Source organism: Osmia lignaria, chromosome 9, assembly GCF_051020975.1.
Source record: "Osmia lignaria lignaria isolate PbOS001 chromosome 9, iyOsmLign1, whole genome shotgun sequence".
Lineage (NCBI taxonomy): Eukaryota > Metazoa > Arthropoda > Insecta > Hymenoptera > Megachilidae > Osmia > Osmia lignaria.
Genome location: NC_135040.1, coordinates 9,780,680 through 9,799,762, shown reverse-complemented (window position 1 = coordinate 9,799,762; position 19,083 = coordinate 9,780,680). Strand labels below are relative to the sequence as shown.

General features: G+C 34.8%; 4 protein-coding genes across 13 annotated transcripts in view; 2 read left to right on the top strand and 2 right to left on the bottom strand.

Annotated features, from left to right (window-relative positions):
• Positions 1–788: 788 nt before the first annotated feature.
• On the bottom strand, positions 789–2,545 carry HLH54F (basic helix-loop-helix domain-containing transcription factor HLH54F). 2 transcript variants are annotated; one of them, XM_034333370.2, is made up of 3 exons: positions 2,313–2,545; positions 1,738–2,097; positions 789–1,159 (listed from the first exon to the last, which is right to left on the bottom strand). In XM_034333370.2, the coding sequence occupies exons 2-3, from the start codon at positions 2,059–2,061 to the stop codon at positions 962–964; spliced, it is 522 nt and encodes a 173-aa protein (XP_034189261.1). In that variant the 5' UTR covers positions 2,062–2,097; positions 2,313–2,545; the 3' UTR covers positions 789–961. The 2 variants fall into 2 exon arrangements, with proteins under 2 accessions (XP_034189261.1, XP_034189253.1); XM_034333362.2 differs by having other exon boundaries at positions 794–1,159; positions 1,738–2,064; positions 2,313–2,535.
• Positions 2,546–3,705: 1,160 nt separating this feature from the next.
• Positions 3,706–6,277, top strand: Yeti (yeti). Of its 6 annotated transcripts, none has more exons than XR_004582373.2 (4): positions 3,706–3,992; positions 4,335–4,719; positions 4,814–5,788; positions 5,990–6,277. XR_004582373.2 is itself a non-coding variant. In XM_034333858.2 (3 exons), exons 2-3 carry the CDS (start codon positions 4,359–4,361, stop codon positions 5,326–5,328), a joined length of 873 nt encoding a protein of 290 aa, XP_034189749.2. In that variant the 5' UTR covers positions 3,706–3,992; positions 4,335–4,358; the 3' UTR covers positions 5,329–6,277. The 6 variants fall into 6 exon arrangements, 4 of the variants coding, with proteins under 4 accessions (XP_034189749.2, XP_034189712.2, XP_034189722.2 ...); XR_004582372.2 differs by having other exon boundaries at positions 5,987–6,277; XM_034333858.2 differs by having other exon boundaries at positions 4,817–6,277.
• On the bottom strand, positions 5,344–9,026 carry LOC117608563 (uncharacterized). 4 transcript variants are annotated; one of them, XR_004582374.2, is made up of 10 exons: positions 8,760–9,026; positions 8,603–8,688; positions 8,380–8,529; positions 8,247–8,315; positions 7,268–7,547; positions 7,086–7,180; positions 6,792–6,872; positions 6,638–6,722; positions 6,425–6,574; positions 5,344–6,351 (listed from the first exon to the last, which is right to left on the bottom strand). XR_004582374.2 is itself a non-coding variant. In XM_034333896.2 (10 exons), exons 2-9 carry the CDS (start codon positions 8,653–8,655, stop codon positions 6,545–6,547), a joined length of 843 nt encoding a protein of 280 aa, XP_034189787.1. In that variant the 5' UTR covers positions 8,656–8,688; positions 8,760–9,026; the 3' UTR covers positions 5,344–6,351; positions 6,543–6,544. The 4 variants fall into 4 exon arrangements, 3 of the variants coding, with proteins under 3 accessions (XP_034189787.1, XP_034189762.1, XP_034189772.1); XM_034333896.2 differs by having other exon boundaries at positions 6,543–6,574; XM_034333871.2 differs by having other exon boundaries at positions 5,344–6,574.
• A 5,802-nt stretch (positions 9,027–14,828) lies between these two features.
• The window catches only part of p130CAS (Serine_rich_CAS and FAT-like_CAS_C domain-containing protein p130CAS), a 46,889-nt gene continuing 42,634 nt past the window's right edge, over positions 14,829–19,083 (top strand). The window contains exon 1 of the mRNA XM_034333799.2: positions 14,829–14,962. Coding sequence (XP_034189690.1) covers positions 14,918–14,962 — 45 coding nt within the window. The 5' untranslated portion in view covers positions 14,829–14,917. The remainder of the gene's footprint in view (positions 14,963–19,083) is intronic.

Here is a 19,083-nt window from a genome sequence, read left to right as displayed (position 1 = left end):
CATGTGGCGGTCGTCGAGCTCGATAAAGAAGAAATTGTCACTAACTAGGGGAATACTAGTCCCTTCTGTCGAAAAGTAGCGGAAGTTATTGATCAACTCATCGGTCGATCATCTGTCGATCGATAAGTCTTCATCGATACTTATAAAAAAAAGTTAAATTTTTGAAAACCTGTCAATTTAGCTGAAATTTTGTAAATAGCTTCATTTAATATAAAAATAATATTTGCGAGAAGGATTTTTAACTATTCGGAAGTTAAGACTAAAAAATGTTCTCAACCGCCTTCCGCATAACAAATGGATCCAACATTTCTTTGTAATCTATTATTTTAAAAATGAATTGAAGATATTTTATTTTTGTGTAGGATTCGACGAAAGATATGAAAAAACACATGATTCATAAAACTTAAAAGATGGTTTGTATTGACATGTGAGGATCTTAAACGATATGCTCAACCTCGGTCGATTTGTAAATGGGACGAGATGTATTATTTTAGTTTCAGGTTTACACAAAAGGCCCTTCGCACTGTTTATTTAACTTGGCGTTCTTTATCCTTCTCTCCTTACCACGTCCTTTCCGGAAACAGCACGAATTTTTTCTAATAACACTCCACCGCGCTTAGATCATTTCCGAATAATTAATACTTTTAGAATTAAATACAATGAAATTTTTTCAGATTTTCGATTATATAAAATGTTCTATGCGTGGTATAATTTTAAAGAACAAAGGAAGCATTATTTCAATATAGAATTATAGAAATACTTTATTAGACTAGTTTTTACGCTTTGGTTACAATAATAATTATTATAATATAGCAATTCTTAAATCATTAATTAATATATCAATAAATAGTAGTATAATAAGGCACTCTGAAATAAATATAGATGATAAAGTTGTTTATGAATAGAATGTTTTTCTTCGAACTTCGATAATAGACTCAAATCCTTTCGTTTGAAAGTGGCATTAGAAATAGGAGAGCTGTGGCTCATGATTGTGACGCATTGACATACTTTGATGACCAGGGTGATGGAAATTTGGAATCTCATGGGTTCCCTGCTGACCACGATACTGATTAGAACTCGAAGACGTTGAAGATGATACGTTGCAACTGTTGTTCATCAACATCGAAGCGTTGCTTCCTTGAAGAGCAAACGGCCATGACTGTAAAAAGAAATGAAGGAAATTAGATCTAATAATTATCACGATTCTAATTTTCAAACATTTTCAAATTTCATCCTTATTACATCTTTCTAGCTCACGATTTTAATATAGGCTTTGAAACTATACATTTTCTATAAATGGTGTTTTATATTAGTCACTTCTTTTTAATACCTTAATTATTATCAAAGCTAACTTTAGCAGATCTTGAAGAAGACAAAAGAAATATATGGGAGATGAATAAGGCGCCGTTCTTCAAATAACGGAACTAACTTAGAATTAATGGTGGAAAGGGTGGGTGGAAAGTTTAAAAGTGATTTGATCCACCTGGAGAGACGTAAACAGAGAAGGCGACGGCAAAGACGAGGCTGCGCCGCCGATTGAATCCACCTGGATTCTCAGTTATTTTACAAAGTAGGGGAAATTGCAATCGTACAAGGCAAAATTATTTTTATTTAGTTACTCTCAAAATTTTTTAATAAACTGATTCAGCGATATTGAAAGAAAATTTAACAAAAATGAAGGGTTTAAAAACTTCGTAATGTTCCCATTATTTTGTCTATCCTGTAATTAAAACTCACCAGCGCAAGAGATAATGATCTAGTCGTCTCCGAATGTGCATCCCCGTCATCCCTGAGAACTGCGCGAAGATGAGCGATGTAAGTAGCGGCAAGACGAAGGGTGTCCAGTTTGCTGAGTTTCGTATCAGCTGGTACCCAAGGCAAAGTGGTTTTTAATCTGCAAAATGCCTTGCTGAGAACTCTCATCCGAGCGCGTTCTCTCGCATTTGCTGCGTTTCTCGGTGCACGGTTGTCTAATTCGTCCTTGCTGTACTTTTCTTCCGAACCGAATTCCTCCTCGTCAGCTTCCAACATCGGTGTCGAAGCACGTCTCTTCCTTGGCATTTTCTGCAATTATTTAATCCCACTTCATTGTTACACCTGCCAATATACATTAATTTTCCTTAACTCTTCTACGTGTTGTGTCACAAAATATTTCTAAAGAAAAAGTTGAAAGAAAACCATATTTCTTAAAAGGAAAAACTTGTCACAGTTTTTTTTCTTCTTCACTTGCGAATAATAGAAAATAGGGTTGAGGGAATAGTTAAAGCGTAAGGTCTTTTTTAAGGGTTGAAGACAAAGATGGTGCACCTGACCTTGTTACTTTCTGAATGATTCTTTTTTTTTTTAAACTCGTATTGTTGAAATGCAACGACGGGTCACGATGTTCACGCGAAACTAATTGTACGTCAAAAGTGTGGACCAAGAAGAGAATGACGAGGAGAGGCAGGAAAAAGAGCATTGGCAGAGAAGAGGGAGTTTTGAGACGCCCTGAAAATTCGGGCGGAGCTTTCTGAACAGCAAAAGCATCTTCCTTCGGCTTGGCCACGTCCTCCTCTTTCGTTTTTCCGAGAGCTTCTCGTCCAATCGTTTGGTTCTGCGTCATCTGCAGCCACCTGGTCCATCCTTGCCAGTGCTATCTTCCTTCGGGATGTAACTCCACGAATAATGCTTTTTTCGGACGGAATCGACCTTTGCTCTAGATGTTTTTCTTCCGGATATCCGCCACGTTCTTCCAACTTTTTATTGCCTGAGATTGTGTTTTGATTAAAAGGAATACTATTCTAGATTTAGATCTGGCACAAAGAGCCTTCTTTCGTTTTTAATTCTGACAAGAAAAATTAATTTCTTAATTAAGAGAAAATTCTTCTGGAATATTTAATAATATGAAATAATCTACATATGTATGTCTAATTATAAACAATATAGATAAAGTAATTTAGCAAATTAATTATACTATTTTCCATTCTTATCTTCTACTCTCTTTCAGTTTCTTCATTCAGAAAATTTGTGTAAAAGAAGGAAAGGTTTGATCTATTAATCCGGTTAAAATCCTTGTGAATGGGCTGTCATCCGTTTCGTTGAAAGGAGGATTCGAAATTGATCCTGTAACATAAGTCCTTGCGGTGACCCCGGTGATCCTACTTAACATCCTGAAGAACGAGCTGGTGACTTATTGCTCGACAAATTCGTGAAAGTTCCTCCGTAATTCGATCCCTTTCCGTGTAATTGGTCATGTTCCATTCTCAAGATAGTTACAAATGAGTTGTTATATGGGGTGAAATTCTCAAAAACAGAAAAGTTAGTATATTACCCAATTTTGAGAAAGTATATTGATTTACACTTTAAACCATCCACTTTTTTTAGTAAATGTGAAATGAGTATCCATTTTATTCTTTTTTTCTTACATTTGAAAGAAAATATAAGGTTTAAAATATTGGGACATCTTTAAAAGATATTAAAACTATAATAAAACTAATTAACTTTGATATGATATATACATAGTTAATAGTGATGATCAACTTAAATTGAGATGGTTCGATTTTAAAATAATTCTTAATGGTTTCTATAAAAAGAGACTATAAAAATTCTACTAAATGATAAATATAATAAATTATTTCTGATATAAAATTTATACATTTCAATGTGCTATTTCACAAATATTCAATATAGTTTATTGTTCTTCTGGAGATGGCGCTCAAAGCATAACGAAAATGGCTGATGATGTAGGTCGAAAGTATTTGCGAATCGCCAGCCGATTCATATCCTTCGCTCGTTAATATTTCTGCGAATTTCTTCCATTCAGTGGTGTTTGTTTCAGTATACCTTTAAAGTATTAGCGATTTCTATTCGAACTTTATTATTAGTACATAACGAATAAGTGGCGAGCGATAAAAGTAAAAGAACGTTTCAAATATTCTGACGAAAGTTCCGAAAAGCAGTTGATCGTACCACTGAATTTTTCGTACGGAAAGTCGTGTTTTCGGAGAAAATACGTAGGTATTAAAATAGCAGATTATTTATTCTGTTATTAGCTTATAATTATTCGTAGAATTGTGTTCTTTAAAGAGGTTAGGTGAAATATTTATATACTGAAGTTCTAGTTAGTTTGTGTGTAATCTAAAATATAGAGTCTGGTTTGTTTAATGCAAACTTGAGAAATAATTTGAAACAAATAAGTATGTCAAGTGTCAATATAAGGAAATAATAAATATAATCAATGTAAGCAATGTTATAATAGAATCATAAGCAATAGATTTAAAAGAAACGCGTTACTTAGTAATAATTTTTTAATCATATTAATTGATTTATGACTAAAGCATTATATTCTGTTCCAGGTATTTCATCAACTTTAATTGAATATGACTGATGAACATCAGTTGCCTTCTGATTCTGATGAAGACGACGAAGATTATGTTCCTGATGGTGCAGACAGTGAACCTGTATCAGAAGTAGAATCTGAAGGTGATGTTGAAAGTGGTCCTGAAGATGAGAATGATGAAAATAAAAGAGAAACCACAAAGAAGAAAGGGAAGAAGAGAGGCAAGGTGACAAAGTCCAAGACTAAAAAACGTAGAACAGCAGGAAAGAACTTGAAGAATGAAGATGATGAGAAGGATGAAGAGAAAGATAAAACAGAATCTAAAGAGAAGAAGGAACGTACTGAAGAGGAAGAAAAGAAAAGAGCAGATTCACTGTGGGCTGATTTCATGAAAGATACAGGTGTGTAATTTTAATTAAAAATATATATTAATAGTTAATAAATAGGTATATTCTTATAATGCTTTTTGTATCTATATTTTCTTTTTTGTTACAGCAGTTGGATCTAAATCCAAGCCACAGGACACAATAAATAAACCAAAAGAGAAATCCCCTCCCTTAGAAAAACCAAAAGTGGAAGAAAAAGTAAAAATAACTAAGGTTTTTGAATTTGCTGGTGAAGAAGTGAAGGTTGAAAAGGAAGTACCAATAGATTCAGCAGAAGCTAGACTAACTCTTTCTTCTGCAGAAAATTCTGAGAAAAGTGGGAACACTGCTTCTCCTGCAGGAAAAGGGTCTGGCAGAGGAAAAGGTTTTAAAAGGGCTGGTTTAGGAGGTATTTCTTCAGTTCTTACTCAAATCGGGAAAAAGGCAAAGATTAGTACCCTAGAAAAATCCAAGTTAGATTGGGATAATTATAAGAAAGAAGAAAATCTGGAGGAAGAGATTACTACCCATAATAAAGGCAAAGATGGGTATTTAGAACGCCAGGACTTCTTACAAAGAGCCGATCTACGACAGTTCGAAATTGAAAAACAGTTGCGTAATACAAACAGACGTAGTTCACGGTGAATTTTCACTTTAACGCTGTGTGTGTGTGTATCTTCCTTAGCAATGAGACTCAGAGATGGTACTAAGAGAAATACTTTATTAGACTTAACTTTGGACGCTTATACCACATACTTAATCTAATTCCTGGAACTTTCGTCGATATCTCATACCATACACGAAAATGTGATTGCCTCGCTTGGCTTGACAATTGGCCGGATTTATTTACGAAGTGGTCGAAAGCCAATTCTGTGAGAAGAGACTGATCATTCCAATGTATTGAGAATAATACAGTATGTTATGTAATAGTTTAATTTACCATCCACGAGCTTTGTCTCGAATCATTATATCACAGAACTTCGCATCGAAGCAGGATGTTTGAAGCTTGATGCTTCAGAAACCAATATATGTATTTTAATCAAGCTCCAGAATGATTTTATTTCGTTTCGGTGGAAAAAAGGACGATTTATCCAGTATAAATAGTGTAGGTATTTAATAAAAGTCCGTTTGAATGATGACTGAATATACTTATGAGTATGTGTCTTAGAAACAATCATGACATTTGTTTAGTTTACGATCACTGCCTTGGGCGAGTCATTTGAAATATAAGTAAGATACGAAGTAAACATGTAGGTTGTTGTTGCAGATGAAGTTTTACCATAGCCATTTTTTACTTTTTCAGCAGTACGTGAAAGTTATTAATAATTCTCACCTTCAGTTTGGATTATGATGTATCCGTGCAACGTAACATTCAAATCTTGGAGATTCTGGTTACAATTTTTAAAATACATGTAAAATATGTTTCTTACACATGTAAGAGATTTCTTCACGTTTATTCAATATCATAACGTTTAACAACTATCTCATGTTCAACTTGATGTATTGTATTTTGGCTTTATAACATTGTGTAATCGTGACAAGGTCAACAAATACGTGGCCAAAAGCAGCGACTAAAATTTTTATTATTCTCGTCGTTTTATGTTGTGTCCTTTGCTTGATGATATACTTTTTTTTACCACGAAACAAGTCTTTAGTTCGCTAAGTGTTCTGTAATAAATAATTCTTTGCATTGAACACTTATCTTTATGATGTAGCAATTTATAATTTATATTGATATTACTTAATTATTAAGTATCGTTAGCTCGTAAATCAAAAATATCTTTTAAAATAATTATCACTGATTTTGTAAGCAAATACATAAAGAACACTAGGAACATCGGTCAATTCATCGTTGTTACCTTCATTTGCAGAACATTACTTTCCTTCTCTCCTGAAGTACAAAAAAAGAATATTAATTTCTTTTATATTTATTTTTTTGGAAATATGTACTTACTGGAAAGTTATCATTTCTTCTCTTCAAAGCGCTTCTAGAGCAACATTTATTAATAGGACACGATCTAAGTCGATTTGGTCTTGGACTAAAACAAAAGGTAATTTATAAATATCTCTAAAAATATGTTTTTAATCATAATTATAATATTACTGACTTGTTAGAAAATGGGTGTCTTAATTTCTGTATCTTTCTACCAAAGAAAGATAATCCCCTTAGGAATACATTTTGCTGGGTCCTAAGCGTCATTCATAAAAATATTATTTTCTTTACAGTATTAAAAGACCGTTCGCTGCCGTGTTTCAGAAGTGGTTCGTTCGCTTTGTGCCGCAACGTTTGAAGATTAACTATGTAGCCCGCGATATCGCGTGATCGGATATTTAGTGCTGACGATCGAGCACGCGATATTGAGTGATTGGCAGCGAACGAGTTAAATAATTCTAACTTTTACTTTAACGAAGTTGGATTGTACTGGCATTTGCAACATTTTCTGTGTTCTGAAACTCTTCGAGGTGCAACTGGTGTTTCTTTACAACTTCGCTTTTTCTAAAATAAATATCCCATTTTATACTTTCTCATCGTGGCGTTTGTAATATCTGTTTTGTTTGTAATTATTATTTGTTTATTACGTACTTTATGACTTATGCAGCAACATTCTCCGTATTTAGAAAAAACTGGACAAGGGGAACTTTGTATGCTTCTGAAATTCTCTGAACTGGATGTTCTGACACAAATACAAAGTGGCATCAGTTGCCTTGTTTGCCGTCTGCATTTTTTGAACTGGCAACATTTATTTTCTTTCTTCCTTTCTAAAGGTATACTTCGACGTGGATGACAAGTGCAAGTTATTCTTTTAGGACGTCGCGAATCCTGGCAGGATCTACATGATCTCATCGACTCCGTACGCCTCACGCTGCCATTAAAAAGTAGAATATTTATGATCGTATTTTGAATGGTAAGAAAATTAAATATTTGAAAAATTCTATTTTTTTTTTCTCTATTATGTAAAATCATTTCCATATTTATAAGGCTTATGACTATTCTGATCTTATTATAATTCCATAATTTTCAAAAAAATTAATATTCTTTCTATGGTTAAAATCTGTCACAAATACATAAATAGCAATAATTAATGTATTTAAATTTTATTACAAAATTATTCATTGAGATAGGCTTATAATAATAAATTCTAAAATGCTAAAGATCAAGTTTTACTTTCATGATTGCTATATAAGGTTTGAAAACCTAAATTGATTCTAGCAGTAAAAAAGTCAAAAATATTTTGCAAATAAATTCTTTTACGTACCATATGGATTGCGTATTTTTCTGCAAGCTTTATTATGCTATAAATGCCTAAACATCCGCAGTCTATTAAAAACATTGTTTGAACAATTATGAGCTATACTGTACACTTTATTGCCTTGTTTATGCATAGTGAATGATATACCAAATGTTTCTTAGGTAGCTATTTGCTGATTCATTGAAATGGCATGGGAACGAGGGTTTAAAGAATGCAAGGTTGAAAAGGATCTGTGACTTCGAATGATGATACTTCTCACAAAGTATGTAAGTGGCTGTACTAAAGACTATAATTTATTTATCACTCTCTCACCATATTTTCTCTGGCACATGTATCGACGTTGAACTTTCCACGTCCCATCTTGCAGCTCGACATTTTTTGCTGAAAATTAGGTTTATTGTATCTAGCTCCCAAGATATAAGCGCGCAGAGATTGTATAAAATACTTTTTGCAAATTTTAACTTTCTGTTCCTTCGATCTCTTCTTCGACTTCGCACATCTCTTCCGTGGCTTCGTTGAAGTTCTTGAAGTAGTCGGACAAGCTTCGTAACATGCTAGTTTTCGTTTCTTCGATCTACTCTTTGATCTGCTAGTGCTAAGTAGTTATATATACATGATGAAAATCTCTTATTAATATTTACAATATATGTAGAATTTGTTGCAAGTACCATGCAAATTGTCTATTTGCTGAACATACTGGATCGCAACAGTTCTTACGCATTTTCTGTTACTTCACGTGGAATATTGATTTCACCTATATGAACGAAAAGAATAGCCAATAATATTTTCAACATTTAGGAATTAATGAAATAATTAGACTATTACTTGCTTATATTGATTTTTCATTAACCTCCTGCTATCGGAGGACATATAGATTTCAACATTTTCTTCTTTTTCTGGTTTTAGACACATATTCCTCTGGCAATTTATTCATTGTACTAATTACTGTGATTCATTATTGATGCTGATTAATCAATTACAATTTATCATTTTTGTAATTTTTAGTTTGAAATATAGTTTCCGAGTAACCTATTGATTTTATGAAAGCGTGTTGCTTTGACAGGTGATCATGTCGAAATTATTTTTGAACAGTTCGAGATCAATTATCGCGAAAACGCTTAGTCGTATCAGTTTCATGCGATTTGATCACGCCTGTTCGTGTCAATACAATTATCTACATACATATTTCAACATAAACCAATCGTTTGATTAGATGTCTGGTTTGCTGTATCGAATATTGCTGAGAATATAAATGATTGAAAAATTATTGCGATATTTGTAATTGATTTTTATAATGAAGACAGGACTGGATTAAGGTTTCTGGGGGGCTATCAAATTTTCGAAGCCCCTTTTAGTTGATAATCTTGACTCAAATATGAAATTGCATTTAATCGTAAGGAAAAGGGGCAACAGGATACTTTTCCACCGAGCGGAATCGCGATGCTGGAGGTGTGAAGGGCGTCGTAAAGCAAAGTCGCGAGGCATCTTGGAATTAGCCGCGGTGATGATAAAAAAGAGGGCGAAGAAGGAAGACGCGTGAACCGGAGGAACGGTGCGTGCATCGTATTCGTGTTTCGACGTGTGTGCAAAACGGCAGCAGGAATATCGACGCCAGACTGGCGGCCGTTAGTTGTGGCCTTGCCATCGGCAATTTATTCACGAACCGGAATATCTCTGCAGCCGTTCGTTCGGCAACCTCCATTCGTTCAAGAGCACCTCGAGCCAACTTGGACCTCTCTTCTCGTACAGAGAGAGTGCATTCGTTACTTTCCCGACTGCTCGACACACGACATGATCATGTACATACATACGTACAGGCAGCAAGATTAGCTCGATGATTGGACTAACCACTTATTCCATGACATCCAATTACTTTGTCTGTTCAATTCCTCGTGTGTTTATAGCTTTGTCGATTTGCAATGCTTCAAAGTTTCAGAGTTCTAAAATTTTGAAAGCCTAAAGCTTCCACTCTTCCAAGCATCGGTATTCTGCACCTCTTTCATTAAATTTCTTATAAAAACGAAACGTTCGAAGCACGGACGTTTAAATTTAAACCTGTTTTGTGCTCATAGCAATTACCCCGGGACGTTTTACGCAAATCAAGCCAGCAGGCACGCGTACACAAATGCATTTGATCGCTGCTATTGTTATAGAGTGTTAATAATTAAGAGGCATGCAAGCTTTACGCGAAAGCCATTACCATCTGTTTCTAAAACGTCGAGGAACGAGCCTTCAATTGCTTCGTGCGGAATAATGGAGTCGTTTGAAACGATATCTTTTGTCTCGTCTATTGAATAAACTGTAACGCAGACTTTATCATGCATTGTTAGCAGCTTTTACGTTTCTTCGACAAGTAGAAACAAAGCTTTGTGCTCGCCAAAAGATAATTACGTCGAAAAGAACTTTTCATCGGGTAACAGTACCTATAGAGCAAAAAGAAATTTCTCTTGTTTCGTATTTTATTGAATAAATTATGAAAGGAAGTCAATAAACGCGTATACGACTGAAGAAAATTACATATATGGCTGATTATGTGAATAATCTAACAAGCAAGAGCAAATTTATGGGAACGAATTGCGAAAGGACTATTATTTTCAACGTAAAGAAGCCGTGCAATTCAGCAAGAAATTATAATAAATATATGTTGGAAATGACGGTTATTTGTTACTTGTCTTATTAGTGCCATTTATGGACGTACTTTCTTTTTAGACAGTGGACCATATTTTATATTTTTCTCTCGAAGAAGTGCTAGTATATTAGGTATATACAATTATAAGTTTATAATTATAAAATTATAAATGCAGAACATTGGCGACAAACGGTAGATAATCAATTCTATGTACATCCATCAGAGACACTTCTCTCAGTAAACGTAATTTCGGTTCCACCTCAAGGAATTTGCAAGGCAAAACTAGAAGATCTATTTTTACCCTCTTCCCTTGAAGAAGAATTCACTCAAGAATTCACTCCAGTTTCTAAGATTTTTTTCCATGGGGTTGAGAATAAAATACAGTGACGTAGATTGAAATTTCTTCAGACGATACCTAGGAAATTGTATTCTATATTTTCAATTTATTTTCTCAGGAGAAATTAACTCTCTTTTCAATTGGACCAAGATTGGTGAAACACCCTGTACTTCACTTTTCATTTTCTTGTCTCTATATCAATTAACACGAGCGTGGTAAACGTTTCCGTATGGATATAAGTATATTCTGTTATTGTGAATTATATATGGAGCTATTTCATGAAAGTACACCCCTTGAACACACCACTGATAAAATTTCAAGAATTCCTTTTACCAGAAGCAGACTAGACGAGACTAGCAACAAGATTGATTCGCACTACCAGGATTCCACCGTCTGGTTTTACCTTGCGTGCCAACCGAGCAGCCCTGAATTAAAACTTATCTCTATTTTCTTTTTTTCGCTACTTATATGTATGTATGTATGTATGTATGTAATTACAGTATATAACAAGTATTTTATGTTCCATGAAATTGAATGAAATTTTACGAGAATCCAATTAATCTTTGGTGGACAAATTTATAAGACAACTCGTTCAAAATTTTTTTTAAATTATTTATACCAAGTTCAAAAATATCAAATTACTAAACAGATTTATGGATTACATTGACAGCCTTTTAGATATCGTACAACACGCGTCGACAGTAGTTGTCGAAAGGAAACATTTCAACGTCAGTACATGAAATCAGAACCAGCTCAACTGTCTAGTTCATTTATCAAAGCGTTACATTTCAATTCGATGAAAATCATAATGCTAAAAGCGTCTCCGAACAGTGCTCCCGTTTATGTCATAAGAGAGTGTAGAATCGAAGTATGGGCAGGGCTGGTTTATTCAAAGGGCCAAGTAAAAAGAAGACGTCCACTCGAAAATCGGACGAACACTCGTCTGTCTAAAAGCACTTGCATCGGTATGTGGATCAATTATGTGAAAGAAACGTGGCACGAATTAATGCGAAGCAAAGCATAGTAAGAAAAGGAAAAGAAGATTCGAAGTGGAACCAACCATTCGATTCTTTTTTGCTATATTCTTCTCTACTCTTGATATATGGCTACAAAATGAATACATACTGCATTCATTGGCGTAACTAGATAGGAAGTAACGTAGAGCTTCCTCACTATTCGTATGATTTTAAGATTGAAAAATTCTAAATTCCAAAATGTTTAGATTCTAAGTGCTAACATTCTACAATATTACAAATAAAAATGTATAATCATTCTATCTACCATGGGACTTGGTCCACCCCAGAAAAAGTCTTATTATTAGTTACGCCAATGAGTGCACTTGCTATGTTTATTTTACACGATTCCTCGAGTCATTGAAACAAAATAATTGCATCGATTAACGACCTCTGACACTGGCCGATTGAAGTTGTATTTCACGCTTCCAGCTTTCAATTACCTAAGAAGATTCACAAGACGTTTTTTCAATATCCTCTCAGCTTCTCCTATGTTTCCTTTCTGCTTTACGATAAAATTAATCTCCTGCCTTGGCTTTCTCGATTTCCGTGTAAAACGAATGCCTTGAAGATTCTACATCCCTCTTTCTCTTATCACGAAACCCGTATATCTCCTTTTCGTGCTTTTCTTTTCGATGTTCTGCCCGCGACTTTTTCTCGTTCCACTGTCACCGGTGCTTGCCCTTCGTTAACGCTTAAGCAGTTATGTTTTATAGACGTTCGAGAAAACGAAGATCGCTACTCCGTGAATCTATTTCCCGGCACGATACATCCGCAAAAAGCCGTGGATTGGCATTGGCTTTAAAGGAAACAAGTTTAAATTGCCGTACATCGTGTTGCATCGTATTTCTATTTGGATCTTCACGTGCGTAATCTTCCTCCTTTTGACGTCTGCTTGATTTTCTTCGTTAATGAAGCGGCTGTTCATTTGCTTTCTCCTTTCTTTTGAAATCACTGTCTTTTTACATTATTTTCTTTTGATCTAAAAAAGCCACCTTTCAGAGGAATAATTATACTGGTGATTAATTTTTCAGATTGATCTTTTATTTACTTTTATGATTTTCTCAAAACTTGTTAGTTTGGAAAATAATTTACATTAGGCAGATTATACTTTGAAATATTAAAATTTGTCTACTTAAGAAATCGATCATTGCCAATTGAAAGGTGTTTTAACACCATCGATCAATCTTGTGAATTAGTCGTCACTCTTCAATTTCTTTACCCATCTTCCTTTCTTCTTCGTGTCCCTCTGTTACGCCCTTCGTGTAAAGGCGCTCCCTTTAGTTAAACGTTTCTTGGTGGCTAGAAGGACGGTCGGTCTCGTTTCTCTCATCAGAGCCACCCTTTCCATCTTGCTTCCTCATCTCATCCTTTTTCCTTTTTTCTCATTCGAACGAGCATGTTTTATGGATAGCCTTCCAGAGTCTTCGTGGCGCCAGTTCTTCCGTGGATGCCGTCCACCACTTACTGTATCTGCTATTACGAAGCATGTAAACGTAAATGAGGTATTGGAATTAAAGAGGAACCCTTTCGTGGAATTCGATGCTGAATTATTCCGGAAGTCGTTGGCTCGATGATGCGGATAAAACGGTTCTCTATCGGGGATAAAATGTAGGTCGTAGAAAGTCGCGGAAGTAGAGTCGGTTCTGATTCTGCAATTAATTGATCTTTTGTATCGATTATGTTTAATGTATTACATGAAAGTATTGTTTGCTCGTGTGAAAGGAAATGTGGAAAACAGGTTCTTAGATTAGACAAAATAATAACAATAATACTCTTTATTTTTTTCTGAATATATTACAGTAAAAAAAGGATATAATGGTTTACGGTCTTCGGAAGGTCTGGTTGACGTAACCGATATTTTTAACTAAGCCCTTTTGTTTCACCGATTTCAGGTCCTGGTTCTTCCATTTTGTTCAATTCACCGCTTTCACATGGACCCCTCGTAATGTCAGCAAGAGTGTTTAATCTTTCCACAAGGTTTCTGCGAATTTCAAAGGTCCGTCTCGCGGAGGTGGCGTTTAAATTCCAAGTACGGTAGAATCGGTCAGAGAAAGGAATTTGTCGTTTGCAAAGCGACTCGTTACGTCCGACTATTATGCGTCTTGCGAGGCAACCATTACACAGTGAATACAAATGAGCTCCTGATGGCAGTCTCCCACAGAAATGAAGTCGTATTTCATCGAATAAAATGTTCACGCACAATTGTGACCGTATATTGAAATATAGAACATATTTTCATTTGCAAATTTAGTATATTTACGTGGAAAGATAGCAGTTTATAAACATAATAATAGAATAATTTCTTGATCTTAATTTTAGTTTAAATATAAATTAAATATAAAAAATATATTAAATAATAAAGCTCAGATAATTTCAAAAATTTGTGTATAGTAATAATATAAAATTTTGAATTTAGTTTATTGAGGGGTTTATATTATCAGCATAATAAATAAAAAAAAAAAAAAAATGGTGTAACAACCAATAAATTATGTAAATTTAATCGGATAATTCATATAATAATTATTCATCGATAGTCAATAGTGATTTTTAGAAATGCCATTGTGTGCGCGCGTTCGGTGAATGATAGGTATTCGGCCATCTTCGTTGCCGCTCGGATACATTCGGTCTCAGCTATACCGCCCGGTTCCGTCAGTCTCGCGCATAACTTCAGAGGGAGAAGGTGTGTTATTTGGTTTCACCGTTTCGCCTTCGATGCGGGAAAAAATCGATTGTATTTTTATTTTTATAAACAACAGTCGATAAAACGATCGACTATCGCGCTATTGAAAAGTCGGACAAATTGTCGGGTAACAAGGAAGTAGTGTGTCAAGACGATTTGTCAGTGATAAACAGTTGGTGCGGAGTCCTTCGTGATCGATTCCTGTGTGCATATTGTCAAGGTGTTTTCCACTGTTCTCTCGTCAGGATATTATGCTACCGATCGTGTGTGCGGCAAGATCGTTTTGATTCGAGGGGCACTCGACTACAGATCACCGGTAAAATGTTACCACAGACCCCTGATATCATTCCTACAACTTTGAATCAGGTAAGTGACACAATTTGTACGACTCATTATTTTACTCTCGCGTTGTGACCTTCAACTAGAAAGTCCGCTTCTTTCGATACGGTCAGCGATTTAACTACGGTATGACAGCAAAAAGCGGACAGTTCCGTTTGTGTCACACGCGAGCGTTTTGTTTATGCTCTCCACGAATTTCTTACCAGTTATGTGCGAATTGGAGCTCCTTTATCTTTTCGTAACCAAAACTCGTTTAGTCAGCGAAAAAAAATTTTCGACCGCCTTGACGTGATACGCCAAGTCTTTTAACCGAGGCTCTCGCGTGGATGTGCATGAACACCGTGAAAGCGACGTGACCGTTCGATTTTAATGATTCGCTAAAGTGTTCAGAGCGGTAATCGTCGAGTACCGATTGCGAGATTTCACGTTTACATAACCTTGTATTTTATGTGAAATCCGAACGTGATAATTGTAGTACTAGGATTGTTTGAAATATACGATTTGCTTAGGAACACTTGAGACAAAACCGCTGAAATTCATTAGCATTACCGATGCTCATTATAACAGTACTATAGGGGTGTCGAAGCAGCGCGCCACTCCTGTCAAGATGGCGTGGAAAAGACAAATATTTGCGGTCCGTAGTTGTCGATTCAAGAACATCGTCTTGTGGGAACAGAAAGTTCTTTGTGTCGCATCACATTGTGTCAATATCACACACTCGTATTCTTCTCAATTTCATAATCATCAACGATAATTAGCGTCGAATGACAGGTTGGGTTATTGATAATGTTAATCGGGTCAATTAATCAAATTCTATTGGATAATTTTGAATATACAAGTCCGCCAAATTGTTTGCATGTTCTGATATGACGTCAATAGGTCTCCAGCTTCTTATTGATAAATTATAGATTTTATATTGAATAAAATATGCTTAGCATTTAATTTATTACAATTACATAGTCACAATTTAGGTGAAGGTTAAGGTTAAGTAAGAATAAGGTTAGTAGAGCGCTTGAAATTATAACGCAATCAAAATGAGAAAATATTTAAGTTATTGTTTTATGAGAAACGAAAAACATTAATTATGAAATTCATGACTTTATGTTTATTTAGGTGTACAAATTAATTCGGTGAATTTCTTTTTTAATTAAAAATTTATTTTTAAAAAATTATGATACTTTTAATTATTCACATTCATGGAAGCGTGGGAAAATATTTAAATTTAAAATTATAATTAAGAAACTATAATATTAAAAGCACTGAATTAATTTATATACTTAATTATCAATATGCTTGATCTTAAGATATATTTCTCATCTCTTTAATAATTTTCTTCTCTACAAAAAAATACGATGCAATGTTTATTGTGTTATGATCGTTAATCATCTCTGTACTCAATTACTGGATAGCTTCAATCAGTCTTGAAACTATTGATTTCATTCTTATTATTTTACAATATATTGCATCAGTTACGTTATATTATCTCCCATCATTCTTTGTCTGGCGCCTATTCTATAAGATAATTGATTACACTCGACTATGTTAACAGGAATAGTCGTAAACATATTTCAGTCATAACGTAATCATCTGTATTAGTGATTCCATCAACAGTATTACCTGCAATAAACGTTTATCTCTCCGTAATTTCTTTTCCTTACAAAAACACAATTGTAGTTCGGCAATCACAGTGGTTTACAATCATCTGCTTAACCCTTTCGCTGCTACGGGAGACTATAGTTGTACAACGCAAAGCAGGCAAAAATAACATCTCATTGTCTGTGATTTTGCTGTAACAAATGATAAGAAAAAGATTATGTTATTAATTTAATTAACTTAAATTCACATATTAAAGTAAGAATTATAATTTGTTTGAAGTCGACCTACAGCTTCAGTGACGCATACGGTTCTTTCCTCAATGTTGTTTACTCTCTTCTTTCATTTTTCATCTTCTTAGAACCTTATTCAAAACCATCTCCATATTCAGGTATTTCATATTCATACCTGGAAGTAGATTCATACTTCGTCGTATTCATTCTTCTAATTAGCATAGTCATTGCTAATTACGTTCATTTTTAAATGTCTAAATGTGAAACTACCTCGTCATTTTCTTGATAAAAATCTACCATGTTCGGAACTATAACATCGTTTCCAAAAATTACATAGAAGTTATTCATTTTCGTTGTGTCATCCCGGTATTTTCGTTGACTCAACGAACGTTTACCTCACTTAAACCTATCAGGTCCATTCATTCGCGGATTTCGTCGAACTTCCGAAATTACTTGGTTCCGATTTACCGTTCTCGGAAGGTGCGTGACGTACTTGGTTAGAGAATTCTTAAGGCGCGTCTTATCGATTGTTTCGAAATCCTACGGCAAACGGGACACACGCTCTGTGTCCATAAACAGTTTGTTTTCAAAATAAAGGAACGGTTTACCCTCTAGCCGATTTAATCCTTGATATATCAAGGTATTAATTTGTGGAAGTGTAACACCATCGAATGCATCGTTCTCATAAATTGAAAACGCTTATGAAAGTAAAATATTTAGTTCTATCGGCCAGTCACTGAAAAGCGTTGCAATCGTAAACTGCATACATCGCACAATGGCAATTTGCATAACCGATAAGCACTTACACAGGAAAATGAATTGGATTAATACCGTAATCGTAGCGCATTTATGTAAAGTTACACGAGAAATTCATGCAATTCTTAGAGCTTGCTATAAATTCGCATAAATTATCGATTTAAAGTTGGAAAGTATCGAACCACTTGGAAGTTTGTCCTAGTTTCGAAGAATTGGCTGAAAGTTACAATCCCAGCTGGTTTTCATTTGATTTGAAGATGTTTCTCCGTTTAATCTTAGTCAGATGTATTCCTCATAAGTTTGTTGGAAGTAGGTTAGAAGTTTTCTTGAAATGCAAATATAATGTTCATAAGAATACATCTTATGAACTTCAAGCATGTATGTTCTTGATTGAGTCATTTCAGAAAGATCTTGCCTTTCGAACGTCGTTGTACTATTATAATACATTTCTTTTATCTCGGATCACTTTCAAGATTTTCTTTCTATTAGTTGAAATTCCGATCAATTGTTAATTAAGCTTGTAAAAGAGCCAACTGGTAGCATCATAAAAATGGTAAGATGGTACTTAAGTGGAATAATGGCTATAGGAAATCGTCTTTTCAACTATTGGATAATCATAGTTATCTGTTCATTTTAAATGAAATTGGTTTGATATGTGTGATTGTAGTAATAAGTAGATAGTATCTTCCTCTGTAAAACTGAAAAGACTTATTAAAGAATTCTATGGAGAAGGTAATTCCACGGTATTGGAGCAAAACGTGGGTGGATTTCTAATCTAACGTGACATTGACCAGGGTAGAAAGGACTCAGTAGGTTGGGGTAGCTGGAAAAGCCTGGAATCGATCGGTCTCGGGGCAAGCAACCCGTACATACCACCACCGTAGACGTCTTTCAAACGCACCCTTGGTTCTCCATTTTTTTATTCCCTATAGTGCTTTATATTTTCCGAGAAATGCACAGACAAACGTTTACTCATCGATCAATAAATTGTACAGAAAAAAACATCAAAGAAATGAGGCATGTTGCAATTTATATTCACTTCTATCTTAAACGTGTATCTTGCAAAATTCGTAAAAGCAAGGATCTTTTTTCAGTTTACTAGTGAAATTTTTTCTTTTTAATTATTCAACTTTTGTTATATCGTCGCTAGACACAATAGCAATTAAGGAATGAAAGAAGAACCGTGCTCTAAGAGCGATCATTTTGGAATTCACGATTAATTGATCATGGAGGAGTACCGAAAGCTAGGGTACAATTAAAATCAAGGAGTTCTCGGCGTAGATACGATTTAAGCCCGTTTTATTTATTGCCGGCATGCATTACCGTGTCACGACGATAAGAGAACAAAGGTAACGTTACTATCGTGCGTGCACCTTGAACAGAAGAGAAGCTTGTTGCGCCATTGTTAGCGAGAGATATTTACAGGGTGTCCAATGCAAATGGGCCAAGTTCTAATGGGTGTAGTTCTAAAATGGCGTGAAATAGAATAAAGTGCCATTAAGGAAAATTAAGTGATATCGAATGGAGTATCATTTACCACACGTGTCGCTTCCGGAAGTGGAGGCG